Here is a 21,402-nt window from a genome sequence, read left to right as displayed (position 1 = left end):
GTGGAATATTATAGGCATTATTAAAGTGGTACTAACATTTCACTTAGAGCTTCAAATTAGAGCTAGATTCATTACGCCCTTGTTAATCCAACTGAATCAGTCTAATTTAGAAGATAAAATCTATTTTTCGTTGCCCGATGAAGACAAACATGTAAAACGAAACAATTGAACAAGACAGCATGCAAGGAAAATATGAAAGCACAACCTGACAAATAATGCTGCTCATATTAGAGAGGGTGCATTGAATTGATATGAGTGCTGTAATTTTCTACGTATTTTGCTAAAACCGATGGTTGCAAAGAAATGTCTCAAATACAATGTGCCTCTTTGTATTCCCATTCAGCTTCATGTCTGTGCGTCTTCTGAAAAACGATGGGATGGGCTTGCAGAAGTACTCCTATATGAACGAAGACGAAGCTTGGAAGAGTTATCTGGAGAATCCACTAACAGCGGCCACCAAGGCCATGATGAGAGTAAATGGGGATGATGACAGCGTAGCAGCCCTGAGTCTCCTCTACGACTATTATATGGTATGAAAAGCAATCGGTACAGGCAGGGGTTAGGAGAATCTGGTGGGTGCACTCCAGAGGTGGGTTTCAGCAGGTTCTGACCAGTTCTGGAGAACCGGTAGCGGAAATTTTGAGTAGTTCGGAGAACCGGTAGTAAAAATTTTGCCTGGCCCCACCCCGATCTATTCTCTGCCTCCCAAGTCCCAGCTGATCGGGAGGAAATGGGGATTTTGCAGTAACCTTCCCCTGGAGTGGGGTGGGAATGGGGCTTTTACAGTATTCTTCCCCTGTCACGGCCACCAAGCGACGCCCACCAAGCCATGCCACACCCACCGAGCCACACCCACAGAACTGGTAGTAAAAAATTTTGAAACCCACCACTGGTGCACTCACAAAATGGCTGCCCCAGCAAGCCTGTCAAGTCCCCAAATGCCCAATGAGCAAAAGTCATTTCTATTGCTGCAAATAAACATGATGCTAAAGCAGTGTTTCTCAACCTCGAGAGCGTTTCTCAACCTTGGTAACTTCAAGGGAATGGGGAATGCTGGCTGGGGAATTCTGGGAACTGAAATCCACACATCTTCAAGTTGTCATGTGAGAAACACTGCCTTAGAGTGTTATGCAAATCCAGACCATCTGACTTGTATTTGCAGCTGAGGATGTTGCGCAAACTAGAAAATATGGTTAATTTGGTCACCAGGTTAAAAGCATTTTTGTCAACCATGGTGATTAAACCAGGGGTGTCAAACTCAAGGCCCGGGGGCTGGATCCGGCCTGTGGGGTACTTAGATCTGGCCCCGCGGAGCTGTCCTGGAAACAGCGAAGGACCGGCACGCGGTGCTTCTGCCAGTGAAAATGGGCCCCCGAGCTCCGTTTTCAGCCAATGGCTTCTCCTGCAACCCTCTGCCAGTGAAAACGGAGCTTGGGAGGGCCACATGGCAGAGGGTTGCAGGAGCCCGTGGCAGCTGAAAACAGAGCTCGGGAACCCATTTCCGCTGGCAGAGCGCTAGGGCTACCACAGGTGCCCCCGACAGGAGTGATGTCGACTGGCCATGCCCACCCTGGCCACACCCACCCTGGCCCTCTGAGGTTGAACGCAACCCTGATGTGGCCCTCAATGAAATTGGGTTTGACACCCCTGGATTAGACAATAGAGATTCAACCGGAAACATCATCCTGATCTGCAGATCATGTTTATTTTTCATTGTTTTTCCTCCTTACTAGGTTCCAAAAGAAAAGCGAATCCTTCCATCTGGAACACCAGGGCGCAGTGAAGTAGGGAAGAGGTAAGAAAAATCTCTGCCCCCTTTTTCTAAACTGCTTCATGGGGGGAGGGAATCCTTATTATTTCTAGCAGATGAGGACTTCATAAATCCACGCTACAAAACATCTGTTTCTTTAGTTCAAAAAATAATTGAAAGGTGTGTCAGTAGGTGAAGACAATGGGAGGGCTGGACTCCACATTGTCTTGTTAGATTACAAGTCATGACAGATTTGGGGGTGAACAAAACAGAACTGAAGAAAAAAACTATTCACATGCCTTTGGGGTCTGTGGTTGCCTCCAACATGATGGTCCTATGCAGCAGAAAGCTGAGGTTGTAGGGCGGCTTCTTCCTACCTTGCTCCCATCTCTGGGAGCAAGCCGAGGTGGCGCAGTGGTTAGAATGCTGTTCTGCAGCTACTTCAGCTGACTGCTCATTCAGCAGACCAGCGGATCAAATCCCACCGGCTCAAGGTTGACTCAGCCTTCCATCCTTCCGAAGTGGGTAAAATGAGGACCCAGATTGTTGGGGGCAATATGCTATTTAGTATACTGTCGATTGTTGTAAGCCGCCCAGAGTCCTTGGAGAGTGGGCGGCATAGAAATATGATTAATAAAAAAATAAAAAAAATTAGGATCAGATCAAACTTGCTGGTTATGCACCCAATAAGTTGTTTTGAAAAGCTTTACTAAGCTTTCAGAAGATGTATACCAGCAACTACTTTGGCTTGCCAGATGCTGCTAAATTTGAATGCCCAGCAGTCCTACCATGCATACCTAATTGCAAAAGATCTTGGATACTATAGTTCAACAACACTGATGGGACACCATTTGCTATTCCTAATAGAGAAAGAGGATTCTGAAACCATTGGCATCCACTGTAAAGTTATAGAAGAGGCAATCTCTGCTCAGATATGGGACAGAGGTGATGGGCTTAGAAGGACTTATCTCAAGTTATCCTTAAAGGAGACGGAGACAGATCCATGATGGTTGGGGAAGACAGAAGAGGTTTTAGGTCCAAACTAGACTGCAGAAAATAGGACTTCAGTAACAGAGTTGTCAACACCTGGAATGCACTACCTGATTCTGTGGTTTCTTCCCCAAATCCCCAAAACTTTAACCTTAGACTGTCTACTGTAGACCTCACCCCATTCCTAAGAGGTCTGCAAGGGGCGTGCATAAGCACACCAGCGTGCCTACCGTCCCTGTCCTAATGTTTTCTTTTATTCGTATCCTTTTCATGTATTTATAATTATGTTTACATTTGTATCTATCATAAAATACATGCCTGACGAAATAAATAAATAAATAAATAAATTAGTTCTTCTGAAATGAGTTTACACAATAGGAACAAGTATGTGTTCAGCCTTTCCAGGTAGACCAAACAGGAAGCAGAACCCGATAAGCCAATTCCACTTTATTGGAAGATTGGATAACAGAATTTTGCAGTCTGATAGTATAAATTTCCCGACGTTACTATTATAGCCTGAGAAATTAGCGAGGTTCTTTTCTGTGTTTTTTTTCTCTGCCTATTATATAGCTGCAGGCTACAGCCTCTCTTATCTGATCATCCCTTAGGCAGCATCCCTTCTCCCCGCATTCCCAAGATCATTCTCCCACACCATTACAGAGGCAGACTTTAGAGTGTCACTTTTGATGAATTTGCAATGCTATTTTTTTTATTCTGGCCCAAGGCTAGAGTTTTAATTGGGCGCCCCTAGATAGCTAAGGACAACGAGAACTAGGAACAGCAGCATGGAGTGTAAGATTTCTTTTTCAACCACTTTAAAAACAATTTATATCCATCCTTTCATCCTTCTGGGCACCCATGCTTTCCAGAAAATTTCTCCTGGAGAGTTTCAATAGGCTGTAAGTATCGCTTTGGACTCTGAGTGCCCTTCAGCTTTGTGCTTTATAATGTGCTTCTGAACAACTGCATGGGAACTGAAGATAAGCAGTTGGGAGGTGAGTTATTTGCTGGGTCAAGCTGGAGGACTAAACCGCAGCTGGAGCGGTTTGGCTGGAGAAAGAACTGAACTGTGGAAGAAGGTAGAATTGGCGTGGCACTGAAATAATTATTATTAACAAGATGGTGGACAGCAAAATCTTTTGAATCTTCCGCAGCAGGAAAAGCAGGGACCTTCTGAATATCCTACAGCAAAGGTCTCCAACCTTGGCAACTTTAAGACTTGTGAACTTCATATGCTGGCTGAGGCATTCTGGGAGTTGAAGTTCACAAGTCTTAAAGTTGCCAAGGTTGGAGATCCCTAGCCTACAGTCTTCCAAATGTTGCTGGACTACAACTCGTAGCAGCTCCACTCAGGATTCCGAGAGTTGTAGCTGAGGTGTCTCTGGAAAGCCATGGGTTCTCCATCCTTCCCTTGCAGAGAGTTTTGGGAAAGAGGTTGGGTAGCAATGCAAATGATGTAAGCTTTCCATTTAGCAGCATGAAAACGAAAGAATAATTTGATCAAGTTCTGATTATAGTTACCAAATGGAGATATGGTTAGTCCTGGTAAATTCCCGCTCTGTAGATTCCTGTATTAAATCTCCTTCTGTTGGCCTTGTGTTGCTAAATCCTTTTGCCTGGTCCTTCTTTCTCTTTTAGGCATTGCCATGGGATGGAATACGAACCAGAGATTTCTTCCTTTGAAGGTTCTGCTCAGCTCATGAAGCTTCTGGCTGAAAACGTTTCGGTGAACCAAGAATATCTGGACTTGCCCAAGAAGAACGGTTTAGCCTTTGAGGGCATCTCATCTCCTCACAAGCCACCAGCTTTGCCTCCAGGTCCCAGCAAACTAGAGAGCAATCCTGAAAATTATATGATTACTTCAGGAGACATGTATGACAACGGCTCGCTTAATTCCCTCTTTGACTCCATCCACGTGGCTCCACCCCAACAGAGATGGCAGCCAGATAGCACCTTCAAAGAGGACCCTGAGGAGGTCAGAATTTATGCAAAATCCTTGTTTGATGTTATCAGTCAATGGTGGTCTGCAGGGTATAAAGGTGACACCCAGAAGTCAGGCTTCTCTAACCATGTGGCATCCAGATGTACTGGAGCACAATTCCCAACATCTCCAATCATCACAGCTGGTGGTTATGCAAATTATAATCCAGCACATCTGGAAGGCACCAGGTTTGGGAAAGTTGGGGAAACTATATATTAATAGATGGCATAAAATCCAGCTTGTTTTGAAATCCAGAACGTTTGGTGACTCCGAGGGAGGGCCATCTCAGCTTGGTCAGCCACCTGGCTTGGAGCCAAGCTGTGTGGTTCTGCCCACTTCTGTGCAGGATGTGACATGCATGGTATAAATGGGAGTAGCACAGATTGTGGTAATTAGGCGTGCGAAGGAGTGTCCCTTTCATACAAAGTCAGCTGTCACAAAGGTTCAGCAGGATGGAGCAGAGTTTGGGGGGGGGATGATGGTGATGTCAGCTGTTCCTTAAATAGACTTCTTCCCTATAGTTATCCATATTGTTCAATGGTTACAGCTTATTTCCAAATCACTCTTTCCCATTAAGAGTTTGCCAGTGTGAAAGAGTTGAGAAACAGGAAATTATAGAGGCTCGCTCCACCTTTAGTAATTACTGACTTAGAATCCTGATGGGATTTGTTTCCTTTCATCCTGGTTCAAGCATAGACTACCTTTATGGACTTTATGGGCCGTGAAATAAAATGGAATGGAACTCTCAAAGGAGATGTTTGTAAACCATGGTTAATGGCTTAACGTTCTACATGAGCTTTCTCTTGCCTTGCTTGCTCTTCTCGTTACCTTCATCCAGTTTGTCCTGGACCTAAAGTAAGCTGGGTAGATCTCAGAAGGCAAAACAATCTACACCAAGCTCTTTTTGGTGCTCTTCCATTGGGACACCACCTTTGAAGGACCAAGTGTAATTAAAAAAAATATATCTTAGCAACATCTTTGCAAATGTAGCTGGGAACCGAAGGAAGGTTCCTGGAGATCAAAGGAAGCTCTCCCACTTCAAACTTTAGCACAACTATCCCAACCTGGTTCTCCAGTTGTATTGGACAACAGCTCTCAGAAATCCCTTTTTGGGGTCTGGTTGGATGGAACTTCTATTCCAACACCTTTAGACCAGAGGTGGGTTTCAGCAGGTTCTGACCAGTTCTGGAGAACCGATAGCGGAAATTTTGAGTAGTTCAGAGAACCGATAGTAAAACTTCTGACTGGTCCTGCCCCCATCTATACCCTGCCTCCTGAGTCACAGTTGATCGGGAGGAAATGGGGATTTTGCAGTATCCTTCCCCTGGAGTAGGGTGGGAATGGAGATCTTTACAGTATCCTTCCCCTGTCATGCCCACCAAGCCACGCCCACCAAGCCATGCCATGCCCACCAAGCCACACCCACAGAACCAGTAATAAAAATTTTTGAAACCCACCACTGCTTTAGACTACACAAGACATGGGAAAGCTGTAGTAGGGATATCTAGGGAGAAATATCGACTGTTCTTACGGTTGCGCAACCACTTCCCATCTAAACCCAGGATGTTTCTGTATTTGTTCCAAGTTCATAAGCAGGTTGCTAGCTAGGATGTGCTTTGGATTAGAATGGGTCCGGAAAGTCTTTTTCTGGCAAAAATGTCCTCCTTCTGCATGTAATGCAGAGTTTTTCAACCTTGGCAACTTGAAGAGGTGTGAACTTCAACTCCAATCATTCCATAGGCAGCATAGCTGGCTGGAGAATTCTGGGAGTTGACATCTACACCTCTTCAAGTTGCCAAGTTCGACAAACACTGGTCGAATCCATAGCCACTTCAACTCCCTCTGTTCCTAAAAACGTGTTCTGGAAATTGCAAAAAAATAAATAAATAGCACTCTGGTATTCAAGGGCTGATTGTGTGGTTCTGAGTACAGGGAGGTTCCCGCTTGGTCTGCTTTGCTGTCCTACTTGTTTAGCAGCTGTCTGAGACAGTTGAGGAGATGGTGCTTTTTTCCTTGATATTTTGCTCCCCCCACGGAAAGGTTAATCTGCTAGATATCTGTCTACCCAATTTGCCTTGGATCGAAGGCAGGGGTCTCCAAACTTTAAGACTTGTGGACCTCAACCTCCAGAATTACCCATGCTGGCTGAGGAATTCTGGGAGTTGAAGTCCACAAGTCTTACAGTCGCAAGGGGAGGCTTCAAAATACATACATACATACATACATACATACATACATACATACATACATACATACCAGTGGTGGAATTCAAATTTTTTTACTACCGATTCTCTGGGCATGGCTTGGTGGGCATGGTGTGGCTTGGTGGGCATGGCTTGGTGGGCTTGGCAGGGGAAGGATACTTCAAAAACTCCATTCCCACCCCACTCCAGGGGAAGGATATTGCAAAATCCCCATTCCCACCCCACTCTGAGGCCAGCCAGAGGTGGAATTTGCCGGTTCTCCGAACTACTCCAAATTTCCACTACCGGTTCTCCAGAACCTGTCAGAACCTGCTGAATTTCACCCCGATACATACATAATACATACATACGTAATACATACATACAAACAAACAAAATAAACTCAAATCAAATCAAATCAAATCACAGCAAACTGTTCTGGTTTTGTTCTCTGCAGTCCTTGATCTTCAATGATATTTTGAAGGCAGAAGCTCCGTGTTCAGAAGGTTATTCCATCAGTGATGGCAAGACGTAAGTGTGAAGGTTTTCTCCTGAACTATTTAATCTTCAATAGAGGAAAAAAATAAGCTATCTTTTTTTAAAAAAAAAAAAAAAACAAGAACTTCCTACGCTGCTGCACTGGATTATACCTCTTTCCTATAAATTGGACTAACTTAACAACAGTTGGAGTTTCTCCTGAATCGGTGCTGCATTTCCATAAACCTACAATGATAGCTTCATTCATCAATGGAGCTAATTTATTTTCAGCTCAGCTGTTGTGTATCCAAAATTTCTCCAACCCACTTTTCCAATTGGAATCCTTAGAGCTTTGCAGAGATTAGGGGTGAGCTGGACTCCAGTGACAGGAACATTGGATTTCCAGGGTTGCCCCTTCTCCTTGGACTTTTGTCATCAAAACACTAGCAGTTCGCAATTTGCAGTTACATAGCAAACAGAGACACAAGAGGCATAGAGACCCTTGTGGCAATTCTCCAATATGCGCCAAAGCACCTGATAGCAGAACAAGAAGCAATGGGTGGATACTAATCAAAGAGAGAGCCAACCTAGAACTAAGGAGAAATTTCCTGATGGTTAGAACAATGAATCAGTGGGACGTCTTGCCTCCAGAGGTTGTGGGTGCTCCATCACTGGAGATTTTCAAGAAGTGACTGGACAGCCATCTTATCTAAAATGATATAGGGTTTCCTGCTTGAGCAGGGGGTTGGATTAGAAGACTTCCACGATCCCTTTCAACTGTGTTATTCTGTTCTGTTATTCAATTGCAGGGATGTTTTTGAACCTCATTAAACACATCAGAGCATCATTGAAGATAGATGAGTTGTTGATTGATGCTGTTTTAAAATCTCCCCTATTGATTAGTGGAAGAGGGCTCTAGTTAGTACATGAACTGGGATCTGTCCAGCTTTGTAGACTCGTTATATTGGTGTTAACTATAACATTGAAGAAAAGCGAGTTGGCTCCGAAATGATTCCTTTTGTGTTTTACCAAGTAAAATCCCTTTCTCTTTCTTTAATGGTTCCATTCCAGTGACTTTGAATACACCTTGGGATCTCCCAAAGCTATTCATATCAAGGCAGGCGACTCACCCATGGCGTACCTCAACAAAGGACAGTTCTACCCGGTGACTCTGAGGACAGTTGGAGACGCCAAATGTTTACACCTGTCCTCAAACAAAGTGAAGGTAAGTGACATGTGGCCAAGCGGCCACCAAAAGCATAATAGCCTTTGCAGGTTTCATTTTCAGAGCTATTCCAGCCAATAACTACGGGAGAATTCTAAAGTCGTTGAGCAAAAGAAAAAAATACTGGGCAAGAATTCATACGTGGTTGGAGAAGATGACACAGCAGCACTTTGATTTGAAACCTAAGATATTTCTGTTGGGGATTTTAGCAGAAAACTATGTAAAGAAAATGTATATTTGATTATTCATGTAATAACTGCAGCTAGAATTGTATTTGCAGAAAATTGGAAAGGTGAAAAGATTCTTACAGATGAAAATGTCATTAAGAAAATAGTAGAACATGCAGAAATGAATAGATTAATACTTGCAATTAAAGGAAAGGAAGAATCTGATTACTATAATATGTGGGATTTATTTTATCAATGGTTAGAGAATCAATATGAAAACAATGTATAATAAAATTAAACAAGTTAAGAAGAGAAATGATACAACAATAGATATGTTAAGTATTAAGCATTAGTATTAAAATAATAGTAGATATAAATAATGAATATGGTGAAAAGCTTTAACTGTTACGGCACAAAAAATTTGTACCCAGACGACACACTGTTTAATGAATGATGGGATGTTTGTATTAAAAGAATTTTTTTTTTAAAAAAAAAAAAGAGAGAATTCTAAACATTATCAATCCTGAAATGTTACTCCAAAGTTGATTTTGGTTTTGCAAATGGATTTATAAATAAGCACCTTGTAGACATTAACAGATTATATGTGGGCTTCCTTCCCTTTTTCCAGAGTGTGGTGATGGTAGTTTTCGACAATGAGAAGATTCCAATGGAACAGCTCAAATTCTGGAAACACTGGCATTCGCGCCAACCGACAGCGAAACAGCGAGTCATCGATGTTGGTATGGAGTGTCACTACTTCAGGGTTTCTTCTCCAAGACAGAACAAAAAAATGGATAGGAGGGCTTTCTCCCAAACAACCAGGGGGGAAATCCAGCAGGTTCTGACAGGTTCTGGAGAACCGGTAGTGGAAATTTTGAGCAGTTCGGAGAACCGGCAAATACCACCTCTGGCTGGCCCGAGAATGGGGTGGGAATGGAGATTTTGCAGTATCCTTTCCCCAGGAGTGGGGAGGGAATGGGGATTTTGCAATATCCTTCCCCTGCCACGCCCATCAAGCCACGCCCACCGAGCCAGCCCACAGAACCGGCAGTAAAAAAAATTGGATTTCACCACTGCAAACAACTAATCTGGTATCTGTGGAGATTCTCAGTCATTGAGGTCATGCTTTTCCCAAAGGTGCTTTTTCTAAAGGCAATTGGCCTTTGTTTTTCCTTGAAGGCATTTCGCTTCTCATCCAAGAAGCTTCTTCAGTCTGAAAAAAAGCACTTTTGGGACAACTAATCTCGTAGGCTTTATGTGAGCTGTTTCAGGTCCATGGGGCTGGGAAAGCAGATTATTTCCCACCGTGATGGAGGCGCACTCCTGCTCATTTGTATTGCCCATCTCCATGATCTTCTCCTCCTCCAGCTGTTTATGGAGATGATGGTGAGGGCCAAGAATTTCATTCATCACCTGGGATAGGCTATGGCCATTCTTGCAACATCAGCTCAATAACAATAGTTCTTAAGATATGTGGAAGGTTGGATGGAAGTAGAACTAGATCTTAACCACTGAATCCAGAAGAAAGTTTAGGAGTAGTTCCAAGGAGTAAATATGGAATTATCACATTTTTTTTTAAAGATAGCAATAGTTAAATAACTATACCTGATTAATTAAAGAAATAAAAGAAATGTTTTGTTTTTAAATCTCTTTTAGCTGACTGTAAAGAGAATTTCAATACTGTGCAGCATATTGAAGAGGTCGCTTACAATGCCTTATCCTTCGTCTGGAATATCGCTGAAGAAGCAAAGGTAAGCTTGAGATACCAACAAGACTACCTGCTAAGTCCTGTCTCATGGAAGCCCTTGAGAAATAGTTGGAGAATTTCTCCCTCTCCTGAAGAAATTTGGAAAAAATGGCCCACCCAATTTTTATACCCACAAGTTTGGTAGAGATTTTGGAAAATATCACTTTGAATAACCCATTTTAAATAATCTTTCCCCTTTGTGGGTTACATTCAGAGGTGGGTTTCAGCAGGTTCTGACCAATTCTGAAGAACCGGTAGAGGAAATTTTGAGTAGTTTGGAGAACCGGTAGTAAAAATTTTGCCTGGCCCCGCCCCCATCTATTCACTGCTTCCCTAGTCTCATCTGATTGGGAAGAAATGGGGATTTTGCAGTAACCTTCCCCTGGAGTGGGGTGGGAATGGAGACTTTACAGTATCCTTCCTCTGGAGTGGGGTGGGAATGGAGACTTTACAGTATCCTTCCCCTGAAGTCGCGTGGGAATGGAGACTTTACAGTATCCTTTCCCTGCCATGCCCACCAAGCCACGCCCACTAAGCCATGTCACGTCCACCAAGCTACACCCTCTGAACTGGTAGTAAGAAATGTTGAAACCCACCACTGGTTAACATTGATATTTGGACTTTCATCTTGTTTAGGAGTGGCTTCTCTGAGTAAATCTTTAATATCAAACAGATTTTTCATAGTTGCTAATTTGGTTACAAAATGAGCTCCAAAATTTATAAGTGTTAATCTGCTGAACACCATAAATTGGGTTCATTTGAGAAAAGAGCCATAACTTCGATATAAATTATCTACAAAACCCGGTATAAACATAAGCTCGGTTCATATCAGTTCTACAAATGCTAGGCATGTTTACAATCTTAACGAACATGGGTACTGTTGTCCTAAAGTTCATTTCCATTTACAGATTTTTTGCGGCTGTAATCTGGCTTTATGTAATGCCTCCAATTGCTTTGCTCTTAGCCACCTCTCTCTTGATAGTGTTGTCTGCCCAGCACTGAGAGAAAGGAACCTTGATCATGAAGGAGGTTTTCCTAGGGTGAGGCTCATCCATTGCACTCCGGGTGTGCTGACCCCTGCGATTTCCCCAAATGCGGGAAACTCAACTGCATAATTTGTGGCTTCTTTGAGCAGTTAGTCTGGCCCATTGCAATAACACCAACCTACCATTGGACACCACTAGAGCTTCAGGTGACACACACACACCCCTCTTTCAAGGCTACAATGGAACCAGGCCCATAATGCTTTCCGTTCGCTTTTGCAGGTGTTCATCGGCGTGAACTGCCTGAGCACGGACTTCTCCTCTCAAAAAGGCGTGAAAGGTGTCCCACTGAATCTCCAGATCGATACTTATGACTACAGCACTGGGACAAACCGGCTGGTCCATCGAGCTGTCTGCCAGATCAAAATATTTTGCGATAAGGTAGAGTAAGGGAAGCCTTTGGCAAATTTTGTGCATGGGCTGAGTGTGTCTGTGTGTCTGTGTGTGTGTAAAGCCTCAGAGTTGGCCAGGAGTCAATTTCAATTTCAATTATCTTTATTGTCAGTGCACAACATATGTACAATGAGTTTGATGGAGCTCCCTCAGTGCACCAACGCAATACAACTCAACAGCAAAGACAGAAAAATCTCTAACCCAATAAATCGTATTAACAAAACACTCAGTCCTATTGCACCAGTGTGAACATGTTACACATTGCCCCGGCCCTGCAGGTCCATCGTACTATGTAGTTACGATGTTATTTCTCATTCAGGAGTCTGACAGCTCACGGATAAAAAACTGTTCTTCAGCCTGTTTGTGCGGCTGGCTATACTTCTACATCTCCTTCACGATGGTAGGAGGTCACCCTTGTTGTTTCTTGAACACAAAGTCTTTTGGAGAGAAACTTTGCAAGCAAGAGCTGAAGTGTCAAATTCGGGCTTTGAGGAAACTTAGAGATGAACAAGAGGACCTTCTGGCTTGTGGATTTGAATATATCCCACAGCCTCTCTCCAGCCCCCCAATTAAGCCTAGAGAGCAAGGACTCATTGGCATGAATGGAATCCCCCCCCCCATTGTCCTAAGTTTGAAGGTGATAGTTGAGAGCAAAGGATAAAGACCCTTCTCTCTACCTTTCCCCACCACCACAATCCAGACCATCCCTTACCCCATGCAGCAATTATGTTTGGGGGTGGGGGAAACCCTGTGCTTATTCTCAAATCTAATTGGTAGGCAGCTGGGGGCAGGGGTGGGAAGAAGAAGAAGAGAGAGATGAATCAACAAGAGCAATAGAAAGAAGGAAGAAGGTGAAGAGATCACGATGCATGAATGGATGGGTCCAGGGCTGGTACCCATGGCTTGGAATAGGTCTACTGGTAGAGTGTGGCACCTGAAGATTGAGAGAGGCAGGGTGCACATTTAGTCAATGATTATGCATGATCAGAGGACTCCAGAGGTGGATTTCAGCAGGTTCTGACCAGTTCTGGAGAACCGGTAGCGGAAATTTTGAGTAGTTCAGAGAATCGGTAGTAAAAATTCTGACTGGCCCCGCCCCCATCTATTCTCTGCCTCCTGAATCCCAGCTGACCGGGAGGAAATGGGGATTTTGCAGTAACCTTCCCCAGGATTGGGAAGGGAATGGAGGTTTTACAGTATCCTTCCCCTGCCACGCCCACCAAGCCATGCCCACCAAGCCATGCCATGCCCACCAAGCCACACCCACAGAACCAGTAGTAAAAATTTTTGAAACCCACCACTGGAGGACTCATTCCTGACTTATTAGATCCAGGTGTTTGCAGTCAAGGTGGACAAATATCATTTTACGTGCCACAGCCTTCTCAGTCTTACTAGGCAGACCACAGGAAACACAGCCAGATAACTAAATCTAATTTATTGTTAAACTATATTAAAAGAACTTCGGAGCCTGAAAGTGCAAGTCTCTTGCTGTCACTTTTAGAGCCTGAGAACTTAAGGAGGGTCCCTCCTGACTCTCTGTGCAGTTTGGGCCATGTTCCCTCTTATCCGGGGGTGGGATTCTACCGGTTCGGACCGGTTCAGGTGAACTGGTAGCTCCGACGATCAGCTGGGAGTGAACCAGTTCATCCCAACGATCAGATGGGTCCATCCGCCTGCCTGCGCTATTTTCCTACCTTTATCTTCTCAGCTGATTCGCATGGTAGAGCGGATTGCTGCACAAATCAGCTATGTTACTCCTCCGAAGAAACCAGGAAGCGAAGATTTCTTCAAACTATGCGCACGTGCGCAGCGCAAATCATACAATCACCGAACCGGTTGTTAAACTGTGAGGATCCCACCGCTGCTCTTATCTGACCATTCCTTTTGGCAGTATCTCTTGGCAGCTTCTCTTCACCCAGTCTCCCGAGGTCATTCCCACACACCATTACCTTAAAAAAATGTTCATAGGTCTACATTTAGCAGCCATGGATGTGAGAGTGAGATTGTGGCTTCTCTCCTCTTCTAGGGAGCAGAGAGGAAAATGCGGGATGATGAACGCAAACAGTTCAGGAGGAAAGGAAAATGCTTGGATGCCAATAATAACGGTGAGTAGAAGTGGACTAGCAGCTCTTTCAAGCTGTTTGGAAAAGGGCCTTCGTGGGTTGGTACTGGGCCATGGAAAGGAAGCTGCAGGGATGGTGACTATCAGAGCAAGGTATGGTAAAAAAAAAAGTCAATATGGCAGCCACTGCAGTCAATCGATCTCTGTTGTGTGTTCCATATAAAAAAACGGGCAGAGGTTCAATTGTCCCATCGTGTCCACCATCTCGATGTTTTTAACCACACTCTGCAGACAACCTAGTTTCTGGGAAATGAAAATCCTGCTGCTTCATGTTTCTGAGCTGCTTTCCTGATTTGCACAACTCCAGAATCAGATATGGACTTTTGCGGTCTCTCACCCTGCCATCTCTTTCAGCAACTGAGACAGCTCGGGGACAATGTACCTCGGATTGCACGAAAGGCAAACTTTCTCTTTGAAATAGTGAAGCTCCGCAGCAGTTCTCCATGGGTGGGGAACATCTGCCTCGCCCTGCCTCATTAGTTCCCACGGTCCGGCAACCCACCCTTTCTTCCCTCCCTTTAGAGTAGCATTCCCCAACCTTTCCGGGTTGGTGGCCCAGAACAGGGAGGGAGGGAAAGAGGGGATGGTTTTATGTGGGAGGAGCAGGCACATATGCCGTTGCTCGCGCAAGTGGGGCCACGAGCACCCGTGACACTCGTGCAAGTGAGGCCACGAGTGCCCGTGATGTTCGTGCAAGTGAGCCCCCAAGTGCTCACCATGCTCACATGAGTGGGGCTGTGCACCCCAGCCACTCATGCGGCCCAGTTGTGAATAGGCCACAGACCGTTAGTGGGCCATGGCCTACAGGTTGGGGACCCCTGCTTTAGAGGCTCCAATACGATAGTCAGACTGAGACACTCTTATTTCATGGGTCTTTTAAAAACAAGGGAAACTCTTGGTGGCTTTACAGCTCCCCACTGTAGCAACTGCTCAGATGGGGGCTTTGATTGAGTTACAATCAAATTTGGTCCTCGACTTACAACCATAACTGGAACCAGAATTTCTGTTGGTAAGCAAAGCAGTTGTTAAGTGAATCGAGCCTGACTTTGCGATCATTTTTTTTTTTTTTTGCCACAGTTGTTAAGCAAATTACTGCGACTGTTAAGCAAATCAGGTGTGGTTGTTAAGCAAATCTGGCTTTCCCCATTGACTTTGCTTGTCGGAAGCAGCTGGGAAGGTCACCATTGGCAATCATATGACCCCAGGATGCAGTAACCATTTTAAATCCATGTTGGCAGTCAAGCACCTGAATTTTGATACCGTGACTTTGGGGATGCTCCAATGGTTAGAAGTGCAAGGACTGGTTGTAAGTCACTTTATTCAGGGCGGTTGTAATTTCAAATGGTCACTAAGCAAAAGGTTGCAAGTCGAAGGATACCTGTATTTTGTATTTTTCTGTTGCTCGACTGGTGGAGTTTTGATGGGTTGTTCACGATGTTCTCAACCTTTGAGAAAAGTGGCAATGAAGATGACCATGGATTGGCTTCCAGCTTGCTTTTAAGGATTCAGGAAGTAGAAACAGCATCAGCATTTGCGGTCTAAAAAGACTCTGCTCCAGCAGTCAGTTGCTTTAAGAGTTGCACAGATGAACAAGAGCATCTATTCTTAGTCCAGCTTGACTGATCTGGTGCCCTCTAGATCAGGAATCGGCAACCTTAAACCCTCAAAGAGCCACAAAGGTCCTAACCGGAAGCCCCCCATTCAATTCTGGAGCCGACTGGAAGTCAGTTCCCCCACCATAGAGTCTCCTCCTAGCGCAGCATCCTTTTTCCTCTACCTGTCCTAACCGAAAGCCCTATCAATTGTGGAGCCGACCAGCAACAGGGAGCCACAGCAGAGGGATGAAAGAGCCACATGCGGCTCCAGAGCCGTGGGTTGCTGACCTCTGCTCTAGATAAACCAGTGCAATTCTGGTAACTCCCAGCTGCCCAAGAGACTGGCCATAGACTCCAGGTCCCGCTGGAGAGTTTGCACATTCCACCTAGAATCCAGGCCAGGCCATGTGTTAGCCCAGCCCCAGCTGGATTTAAAGTCCTATTTTTAAATCCTTTCTCTTTGCTTATTCTATTTTATTTATTTACCTATGAGATATAGACCCCATAGGTTGACACATGCCCTCTGGGAAGCTTACAAAACAAATCCATATTCAAAACATAATAAGTGAGATGTCAAATAAAAACAGCCATAAAAACTACAAAAGGGAGAAAAGCAAAAAAAGCGGTCACTGAGATGGGAAAAAAAAAAAAAGCAGCTGGAACTAGTTTCAAGAGCCTTGTGATTGCTCCAAGGAAGGAAGACTTGGCACACTCTGCCGAGGGCCTTCAAGATAGCAAAGAAAGGGCCAGGGGAAAGTCCCTGGAGTTAGAGCGTCGTTGTATGGACACCACAGCCTGAAGGCTTGTCATTCCAGTAACCACCAGTCAGGTTTCTAAAAATGGGGAGGCTATAAAGAACCTGTAAGATGATTTGAGTTGACCATGAGGGTCCTATGGGAGAAGGTGGTCCTTAGAGATCTCTTTTGGGACCATCAACATGACCTCCCTCTTCTCTTCCCTTCTCTAGTCCTTAGAGATTTGTTCTGGGCCCATCAACATCACTTCCACCTTTTGCTCACTTCTCTGGTTCTTAGAAATCAGTTTTCGGGCCATCAACATCACTTCCACCTTCTGCTCACTTCTCTTCTCTGCCCTTCTTTTCTTTGTTCACCTTTCTGGGGTTTGAGGTTGCCAAAGGCATCTTCTTGGGTTTTGATAGCAGTTTAGTAATGAATTCTTGAAGGACCTCTTGAAATGATTGTTGCCAGAAAATTGACTTACAAGTTTTCTTGCCTTTCATGGGACAATCTGAAGGCACATCTTACCAATCTTGAATGGGCTTGAACATATTACAAATGAACTTTGGATTCTCCAAGATGCCATCTATGAAATAGCAATAGCGCTTAGACTTATATACCGCTTCATAGTGCTTTTACAGCCCTCTCTAAGCGGTTTACGGAGTCAGCATATTGCTCCCAACAATCTGGCTCCCCGTTCTACCATCTTCAGAAGGATGGAAACCTGAGTCAACCTTGAGCCAGTCAGGATCGAACTCCTGGCAGTTGCAGAGTTAGCCTGAAATACTGCATTCTAACCACTGCACCACTAAGGCTCTTAGAATAGTCTCAGAAGGCTTTCAAATGGATGGCTTTGATGTGTTAAGACATTACTGTATTAGATTCAAGACTATTTATTTATGGATTTGTTAAAGTAGCTTGTCAGTTATATCTGCTTTTTGGATGGATTTATTTATCTTCACACCAAAATGTATACACCAGATATTTCACAGTATTCAACAGGGTGGATTTGATTTAAATCAAGTTGATTTAAATCACAATTTAAATCATGATTTAAATCACTAGTAAAAAGGCTTGATTTAAATCAACTCGATTTAAATCATAATTTTTAAAGAGCAACTGTCATCTCTGCTACTCCTTTGACCCACTGTTGACTCACCGATAGTCCCAGTGCTGCAGAATATACAGCCTCATGCTACATAACTAAGCTCCATTTCATGCTGAATAAACTAAATTATTTATGTATCTTAAATAGAAAACTATCTTACGATAGATTTTTACCCCAAAAGTTTTTTATTAAAATAAATTCGATAAAAATAAAAAAAAATCCGTTTTAAATCAAAAAAATCTGATTTTTTTGATTTTTTTAAAAAAATCATTGATTTTTATCCACCCTGGGATTCAAGATGGTTTACACCACCACAAAGGAAAAAATCCCAATATATAAACAACCATAGAGGACAAATATAACCAGAATTACAGGCCTATCTCTAAGGAAAGTCCATCACCATTAGCACCCATAGTTCCTGAGATATAAAGTCTTAAGGGCCAGAAGATTAGGGACACCAACGATCTTGGCACCCAATAATTTTTCCACTTCGAAGTAACTCCTTTGCTACCAGCCCCAAGGCGATATTTGCAGGTCTTCTACCTCTTCTTGCTTAATGTTTTTGGTTCTTGTTTCACACGGGGAGGAAGAACTTCAAGTTACAAGCGGAATCATACATTTCTATGGTTTTGTAAGATGCCTCGTGGGTCTGTTTAACCCTGCTGAAAACCAGGAGGGCAACTAATATTAACAAACTCTGAAACTGTCCTCCAGCTTTTCATGGAGGAATAAGAGATAGCAGGTGAATTCGTAATGTCCCTTGATGGCCAAGGCATCCCTTTTGATGGGCTCTTCTCAAGTAGCCATTCTGCATGCAGTCAGCCTGTGATTGTGTCATAAAAGACAATTTTAAAAACGGTAACCCCAACCAAAAGGAATACGGATAACAATATAATAATAGGGAAAAGAGAATCATGCCAATATTTGTTGTTTATTAAACCGATTTATATAGCCACCTAACCAGGGGTGGGCTGCTGGGGTTCAGGAGAACCTCTAGCTAAGATTCTATGCAGTTCAGAGAACCCCCAAATCCTACTCCTGGCTGGCACCACCCACCCCACCCCTCCCAGGAGTTTCCACGCAGCCCGCTTTGTATGCAGGTAAGTGCAGGGTGTGTGTGGAGGCTCAGGAAGAGCGAAAAACGGGCCTACCGGAAGTTAGGGAAGGCCGGAAACAGACCCATTTCTGGCCTCCAGAGGGCCTCCAGAGCCTGGAGAGGCCGTTTTCCGCTCTCCCAGAGGCTCAATGAAAGCCTCGGGAGCCCGGGGAGGGCAAAATCGCCCCCCCCCGTCACCACGGTGAAGGAGACCAACTAGGCCACACCCACCATGGCCACGCCTACCCAGCAACCAGGCAGAGAACCCCTTGCTAAAATTTTTGAAGCCCACCCCTGCACCTAACTCATAAATAAATGACTCTGGGCAATGTTCAACAAAGCTAAAAATAGTGAATAAATATATTTTAAAAGGTATAAAAACCACAGTAAAAGAATAATACAAGGGATGTTAAAAATAACAGAGCCACGGTATCAATATCAAATTCCCATTTCAGTTCTACAGATATTTCAAAATGGTGTCAATTAATCATTTGATGGTGTGATTTAATCAGCTGATATAACAAGTATACAACATAGCTAATACTTTTAATGTTTATTTATTAACTATATGAGTGTGCTGGATTCCAAAAGCACAGATAATTTATACATTATTTTTTAAATATAAAATTCCCCTCTTAAGTGTGCTTGTTTGGGTGTATATAACTGGATACTCTGCACATATATTAGACTACAATACCTATCATCTTTCATCAGAAAATTTCCCTACAAATATGATGGTTGACTACAAGGCTTCTGTTAATTTAGAATAAGAAGTGTGATAACAAAATAAACCATAACTTTTTCTTCTATCTTTCAGGTTTGAAAAGCTGTTTAGTTTCAAGCTTTCGCAGCAATGAAATCACTTACCTCAAGCCCCAAAGTGACTTGGAAACCCAACCGGTCTTATTCATCCCAAATGTTCATTTTTCAAACCTCCAAAGATGTGCAACGGTAAGGCTCCTCTGTTGGCCCCACAGTTTATGGCTAAGAACCTCCAGAGTTCTGTTAAGAAAACATGGACTTCGGAATGGATCCATGCTTTGATATGGTTGAGTTGGAAAGAATCCACCAAGAGTGCTCCTCAGTGACGGAGAGGATTGACATCTAGATGTAGTCAAGAGTCAGTGGTTGTCCAGAACAGGGGTCTCCAACCTTGGCAACTTTAAGCCTGGAGGACTTCAACTCTGGCGGACCAGCTTTGCTGGCTGGGGAATTCTTGGAGTTGAAGTCCTCCAGGCTTAAAGTTGCCAAGGTTGGAGACCCCTAGTCCAGAAGGCAAAGTCTTTATAGGGTCTTTTATAGAGCCATTTTAATGGTTAAAATATCAAGGTAGAAAGCTAGGGACTCTGAGTTCTTAGTCCCATTTTAAAAATGAAAGTTGACTTTGTGACTTTGACCCAATCACCTGGAGACCGTGAATTCTAATCCCACTTTAGGAATGAAAGTTGACTTGAGTGATTTTGGGCCAATCACCAATAGACTGTGAGTTCTAGCTTTGCCTTAGACATGAAAGCCAACTGGGTTGACTTTGGGTCAAAAAACTCTCTCCCAGCTCAACTTCTTTTTCTTGTCGGGAAAATAGGAGGAGGAAGGATTATGAGTTATGTACACTGCCTTGAATTACTTATAAAAATAATGAAGGCAGGATATAAGTGATAAATTATCTTAATATATTACAACTCAACATAAACCAGTGTTTCTTTCTCTCTAGCTAAAAAGTTAGTAGACTTTGTTGTATATCTGATACATAGGTTCATTTAATTTTTATATCAGTGGTGACTAAATACCCTGTTTCTGAAAATAAGACATCTCCTGATAATAAGCCCAATCGGGCTTTTGAGCGCATGCGCTAAAATAAGCCTCCCCCTGAAAATAAGCCCTCCCTGAAAATATTTAAATGCAGAGCTGGAAATCAGATAAGACAGCAAGAGGAGCCCCATCTTGCTCCATGCGCCCCAAAATATTAAGACCTCCCCGAAAATAAGGCCAAGCACTTATTTCGGGGTTCAAAAAAATATAAAACAGGGTCTTATTTTCAGGGAAACACGGTATGTAGAACTAGGGACAATGTATTCATGTGACATGCTTATCCAGGCAAGTCATACAGCTGTTTGGTTTGGGTTGGTTGGATGGATGATCCCATTCCATTTGATTAATAGAAAGTTGAATGTATCATGCAAACCCAAGAAAACGGATGATTCATGACCAGGTTAAGCTTATTGTGTGAACATCCAATTATTTGGTTAGCAAAGCAATCATTTGAGGCTCTGCTCCAGAAAGAAACACATTCTGTGGGGATGAAATACTCAGGGGTATTTCACATTCAGGGGTGAAATACTACCGGTTCACACCAGTTCGGGCAAACCGGTAGTGATAAAAGCTACCAGTTCGGGTGAACAGGTATTTCCGACGATCAGCTGTGTTGCGCGATTTATATTTGCTACAAAGCAGGAAATCCTGCTTTCTAGCAAATCTAAATCGTGCGGCACAGCTGTTCCCCCCCCCCTCGCTGTTCTACTTACCTTGTCAAGCCTCCTTTTTCCACGCAAAGTGTGTGTTTGGCGTGCACTGTGCATGCATGTACAGCGTGTGTTTGGCATACAATGCGCATGCACACACATGCAGCGTGCATTTGGCACGCACTGCGCATGTGTGGGCAGTGAACTGGTGGCAATCTGCAGAGGATTTCACCACTGCCCTACCTAACCTTTCTTAGAGAAAAGGAGGAGTGAAGGAGAGCAGTAAGGTGTGTAAAAATGTCTAATTAGTTGAGTATGACATACATCCC

The 21,402-nt window shown here is 43.6% G+C and overlaps 1 protein-coding gene and 1 pseudogene across 1 annotated transcript in view; both read left to right on the top strand.

Moving 5' to 3' along the window:
- The first annotated feature begins 449 nt into the window (after positions 1-449).
- GRHL3 (grainyhead like transcription factor 3) overlaps positions 450-21,402 on the top strand; it is a 39,310-nt gene continuing 18,357 nt past the window's right edge. Inside the window, exons 1-10 of the mRNA XM_070949528.1 lie at positions 450-530; positions 1,734-1,795; positions 4,379-4,715; positions 7,362-7,435; positions 8,453-8,606; positions 9,402-9,513; positions 10,430-10,524; positions 11,786-11,944; positions 13,983-14,061; positions 19,432-19,565. Coding sequence (XP_070805629.1) covers positions 465-530; positions 1,734-1,795; positions 4,379-4,715; positions 7,362-7,435; positions 8,453-8,606; positions 9,402-9,513; positions 10,430-10,524; positions 11,786-11,944; positions 13,983-14,061; positions 19,432-19,565 — 1,272 coding nt within the window. The 5' untranslated portion in view covers positions 450-464. The remainder of the gene's footprint in view (positions 531-1,733; positions 1,796-4,378; positions 4,716-7,361; positions 7,436-8,452; positions 8,607-9,401; positions 9,514-10,429; positions 10,525-11,785; positions 11,945-13,982; positions 14,062-19,431; positions 19,566-21,402) is intronic.
- Positions 11,516-11,665, top strand: LOC139321510 (U1 spliceosomal RNA; annotated as a pseudogene).

The sequence above is a fragment of the Pituophis catenifer genome, unplaced genomic scaffold (genome assembly GCF_029215685.1).
Source record: "Pituophis catenifer annectens isolate HBS135680 unplaced genomic scaffold, rPitCat1.0.hap2 SCAF_9, whole genome shotgun sequence".
Taxonomy (NCBI): domain Eukaryota; kingdom Metazoa; phylum Chordata; class Lepidosauria; order Squamata; family Colubridae; genus Pituophis; species Pituophis catenifer.
Note: the sequence above shows the minus strand (reverse complement) of the source record. Positions and strands in the feature narration are given on the sequence as shown.